General features: G+C 43.9%; 2 protein-coding genes across 2 annotated transcripts in view; both read right to left on the minus strand.

Annotated features, from left to right (window-relative positions):
- Positions 1 to 584: 584 nt before the first annotated feature.
- Positions 585 to 1,645, minus strand: LOC109520478 (probable G-protein coupled receptor 148). Its single transcript, XM_019877712.1, has one exon. It carries the CDS (start codon positions 1,638 to 1,640, stop codon positions 621 to 623), a length of 1,020 nt encoding a protein of 339 aa, XP_019733271.1. The 5' UTR covers positions 1,641 to 1,645; the 3' UTR covers positions 585 to 620.
- A 1,488-nt stretch (positions 1,646 to 3,133) lies between these two features.
- mterf4 (mitochondrial transcription termination factor 4) overlaps positions 3,134 to 5,000 on the minus strand; it is a 2,990-nt gene continuing 1,123 nt past the window's right edge. Inside the window, exon 4 of the mRNA XM_019877692.1 lies at positions 3,134 to 4,193. Within this exon, the coding sequence (XP_019733251.1) occupies positions 3,789 to 4,193 (405 nt within the window). The 3' untranslated portion in view covers positions 3,134 to 3,788. The remainder of the gene's footprint in view (positions 4,194 to 5,000) is intronic.

A 5,000-nucleotide genomic window follows, 5' to 3' on the forward strand; every position in this document is an offset into this window, starting at 1 on the left:
AAAACGACCATGTATAGTAAGGCGTTTTTAGCCCGAAAAAACGACCCTGTATAGTAAGGCGTTTTTATCCGAAAAAAAACAATGTATAGTAAGGCGTTTTTATCCAAAAAAGAAAACGACCATGTATAGTAAGGCGTTTTTAGCCCGAAAAAAACAACCATGTATAGTAAGGCGATTTTAGCCGAAAAAAACGACCATGTATAGTAAGGCGTTTTTGGCCGAAAATAACGACCATGTATAGTAAGGCGTTTTTATCCGAAAAAAAACAACCATGTATCGTAAGGCGTTTTTCGCCGAAAATAACGACCATGTATAGTAAGGCGTTTTTAGCCCGAAAAAAACAATCATGTATAGTTGTAGTCTTTGCAATGGTGACCCTGCAAAATTCACCGTAAATCAAATCTCAGTCAGAGACGAGTCTGTGACTAAAAACTCTCTACCCGGTCTGTAAATGTGAGCAAGTTCGAGATGCTGGTTTTCCAAGGGTGTTTTCCAAATCTTGGATGCTGGAGACGTTCACGGACGTGTTTGCTGATATTCTCATTTATCCGGGTCATTTCATTTTCAGGGCATTGAATTGATCGTCAATGTTGGTTTTTGGACGACGTCACTGAACGTGATTACGCTACAGTGATCTGGCTGAGTCTTCGGTGCCGATGCAGCATCTGCAGCAGCGTGTCGGAGATCTCGCGGTAGCGTAGCCCGTACAGATAAGGAGCAAAAGCCCTGGGAAGGAGCATGAACACGCACATGTTAACCGTGCTCACCCACACTCGGACATCCTGGCTGACGTTTTTACTCTGAAACAGGAGCAGCTCCAGGGTGAAGACGAAGCCGGGGGCAAAGTAAAGAAGGAGCAGGACCCCGTGGGCCAACACGGTGACCCGCGCTCTGGAGAAGCGACTCTGCCAGATGCCTTGGGTTCTGGTTTCCATGTAGAGGCGAATGTAGCAGTAGAAGATGAGCACGGCGCAGATGAGAGCGGCCACGAAGAAATAGACGTTAATCCCCGCCGTGTTTTTGGCCTGAATGAAACCCAGGGAGATGAGGACGAGGCACACGGGCGCGTTCCCGCGTAGGTGCTCCCTCTCCATCTCCATCAGGATGACCAGCGTGAACGGGTAGCTTGCTGCCAGTACCCACGCCCCCAGCAGGATTCTGTGGGTTCGAGCGGGCGGGAGAAGGTCGTGGTAGTGCAGCGGCCAGCGCACGGCCGCGTAGGTGTCCACCACCATGAGGGTGACGGTGAGGATGGCGCAGCAGTAGGCCGTGACGGTGACGGCCGTGAGCAGCTCGCACACCAGCCACGGGACTTCGGCCCGGGCCTCGTTGAGGACGGCGGTGGTCAGGTTGAGGGTGAGGAACAACATGTCCGCCGCCAAGGTGTTGGCCACCAGGAGGTAGCGCGTCTCCCGGCGTAAGGCGCGTGATGCGAAGATGCACGCCAACAGGATGGGGTTCACCAGCATGGTGGCCAGGGTGACCACGGTGGTGGGGATGAAGAAGAGCTCCAGGTGCCAGCGTCGAAGGCTCGCCAGCCATTCCTGCGTCAGGTTGGTAATCAGGATGGGTTCGGCGGCCATTTTGTCTTGCTCAAGTTTTTCTTCCAGCAGCTTCCTGTTGGGCGTTGTCAGCAACATTTTTCATGAAGGGGATCGTCTCTGAATATCTACAAAAATGTATGGAACTTAACATTGGTTTTATTGAAATTGATGATCTGCACATGGTGACAAATGTAAAAAAAAAAAAAAAAACTGCATCAGATGCAGGGAGCATAAAAAGTCTACACACCCGTTCGAAAAAAATAATCCTGATTCAGCATTGTGACCGATCAAAACTCCCTGATGAATAAAAAGTGAATCTTTGTGAGTGAGCAGGTAAAATTAAAATAATGTGGTTGCGCACAGAGTACGTTCCAAACAGAGTACGTGGCACAATTGTATGGTTGCTATGACATAATTGCAAAATATTTAGGATCGAATCATATGCAATGTCTAATACATTATGAGGCTGAGGGGGAAAAAAAAAATAGCACAACTGATTTAAAAATATCAACACACCCATATTTTGACTTTAAAATACTTTCAGGATAAATAACTGTGTTTATCTAAACTACACTATAAAAAGGTGCCAGCGTCGAAGGCTCGCCAGCCATTCCTGCGTCAGGTTGGTAATCAGGATGGGTTCGGCGGCCATTTTGTCTTGCTCAAGTTTTTCTTCCAGCAGCTTCCTGTTGGGCGTTGTCAGCAACATTTTTCATGAAGGGGATCGTCTCTGAATATCTACAAAAATGTATGGAACTTAACATTGGTTTTATTGAAATTGATGATCTGCACATGGTGACAAATGTAAAAAAAAAAAAAAAACTGCATCAGATGCAGGGAGCATAAAAAGTCTACACACCCGTTCGAAAAAAATAATCCTGATTCAGCATTGTGACCGATCAAAACTCCCTGATGAATAAAAAGTGAATCTTTGTGAGTGAGCAGGTAAAATTAAAATAATGTGGTTGCGCACAGAGTACGTTCCAAACAGAGTACGTGGCACAATTGTATGGTTGCTATGACATAATTGCAAAATATTTAGGATCGAATCATATGCAATGTCTAATACATTATGAGGCTGAGGGGGAAAAAAAAAATAGCACAACTGATTTAAAAATATCAACACACCCATATTTTGACTTTAAAATACTTTCAGGATAAATAACTGTGTTTATCTAAACTACACTATAAAACACTTATGGCAAAGAAAAAAAAATCAAATGTTTCGATTTAGACTTAAACGTCCTTATCTACAAATAATTGAGCGGGCAAAGTTCCGTTTTCTTACCTCACGTCCATTTGAACGCGGTGTGCGACGCACGTCCATTAGGGCTGAAATCTTGTGTAAATCACAGGGTGTTTTTCTGCCGCCTGCGCTTATCTGATGGGTTCCGTGTTGACTCGCACAGATGATTGCAGAGATGCAGCAAAGCTCCGGCCACTTAGCCGTCACATAGTAACAGGGTGGAGCTTTTTCCAACATTTGTGACAAGACGCTTTGGATTTTTTTAATAGCGGATTTGTTTCAGGGAATTTGCTGGAAACTGAACTCGACGTATGCATTTGAGTTCAAAACCGCAGGCACCAGCTTGATACTTTAAAACATATGTAATCAATTAAAGGCCGACTTACATTTTTACAAGGTCGCATAAATGCCGAGATCTCCCGATCATCGGAAAACAAAGGGTGAGGATGACAGAAGTCATATAAAGTACATAAATATTTTTCTGATTTCACAGAAATGACCCAAATTAGGATCGCTCGGCCTTGGCGGAGGTAATTTGAGCCACGCTTACAACTATACTGTTATAAATTCACTTTATAAATTGTATGACAAGAAAACTAATCTTTTAGAAAGGGTGTAAAACATTTTGGGGAGAAAAATTGCAACTTCATGCTCATAATTCCATCATTTTTCCAACCCCAGGAAGTTACAAATGTTTTCTTGCAAAATTACAACCAGATTTTTTTCATTTCGCTGGTTACAAGTTGGAATAAAGCTCATATTTCTATAAATTTATTCTTGTAGAAATTCCTCCTCAAGTTAACTGAATAGTCATAAGAATATTATAGAATTTTATTCTTGTAAATTCACTCTGTTGTAATATTACCACCAAAAAAAAAAAAAAAAAATCCAGCTCCTCGTCATGTTTAATTACATCGTCAGTGTGAATATTTTGATGTGATTGTACGGACTGTACAATGGAGTCTTCTTTGTAGTTCTCTCATTCATGTGTCACTACTTTATTTTTTTTTCCTCTTCCTGTAGCTTTCCTTGCCTTCCATCTCGTCCTCCTCTTCCTCCTCCTCATCATCATCATCATCATCACTGTCCTCCATCTCCGCTTGGCAGTCGCCGTGGTGACGCTCCTCTTGCTTCCACTCTCTGGCCACCAGTCTCCGAAAGACGTCATACTCCTCGGCTGACGCGTTGGCGGCGTGCGCCAGCAGGAAGGTATCCAGGTCCACGTTGAGGACGCTGTCCAGTTTCGGGTTAGCGATGACGGTCTGCCCTTTCTTGTCGGGGGTTTGGTACAAGCCTCGGCGCTCCAGGAAAGTGTGCCGCGTGCGCAGCTCCTCCAGCGTGGAACGAAACAACCTGTGCTTCACCATCTCTGCTTGTTTGATGCCCATTCGGAAGTAGACGTACTGTGGAAAAAAAGAAAAAGGTGTTGAGAGAAAACAACGGTAAACGGTAGTCGGCAACTTATTGATTGATCAAGTTTAGAGGAAGTCAGTAAGTCTTCAGTCTAACATGTGGAACAGACTTTTCTTACATTTGTTTCCATGCTGCCCTTGATTCCATTCTAAACAATGTAGACAACTTATGATAAATTCAGAGGTAACTTATTGAATAATGTGGAGTGACGCAATCATGATGTGACTTCATTTCCATGATATGAAACAAATGCATGTGCAGTTAAAAGAGGCTCAAAACATTTCAGCCTACAAGAACTCCACTTTAAACTTGAGAAAACAGTTTGCAGTTTTGTATAGGAGTGTTGCCTGGTGGGCCTATTGTGCAGTTTCACGAGTGTCAACAAAGAAAGAGAAGTTAAGGACATCTCTTGTGGCTTCATTGGCATTCATTAAAGTCAGTGGCGTCCAACCTTTTCTGACCCAAGATCTACTTTTCAACCCACGATCGAGCATTTTGTTTTTTTTGTCGCCGGGAGGGTGGGGGAGATGCCACAAATGTGCATTCATCCACTATTGGCGGCAGATATGTGCAACTGGTGGCGTTTTTACCCTTAGGGCCTCCACCCAATTTAGGGATCGAACCTATGCCGCCTCCATGTCTCCGATTTGCTGACGAGTAAGCTAATATTGTACCTCAGCAGCTCAGCTCAGCACTGTGTTTGATCGGACAGGAAATTTGGTTTTACTAACGTACAAAGGTTTTTCTTTTTGATAGGTTGTCGAAGATGTAGCCTACACTAACACAAAATAACAATA

The sequence above is a fragment of the Hippocampus comes genome, unplaced genomic scaffold, assembly GCF_001891065.2.
Source record: "Hippocampus comes isolate QL1 unplaced genomic scaffold, H_comes_QL1_v1.1 scaffold317, whole genome shotgun sequence".
Lineage (NCBI taxonomy): Eukaryota > Metazoa > Chordata > Actinopteri > Syngnathiformes > Syngnathidae > Hippocampus > Hippocampus comes.

What these genes read in the sequence shown, in the direction of transcription:
- LOC109520478 (XM_019877712.1), bottom strand. Translation starts at nt 1,640, where the DNA reads ATGTTGCTGACAACGCCCAACAGGAAGCTGCTGGAAGAAAAACTTGAG.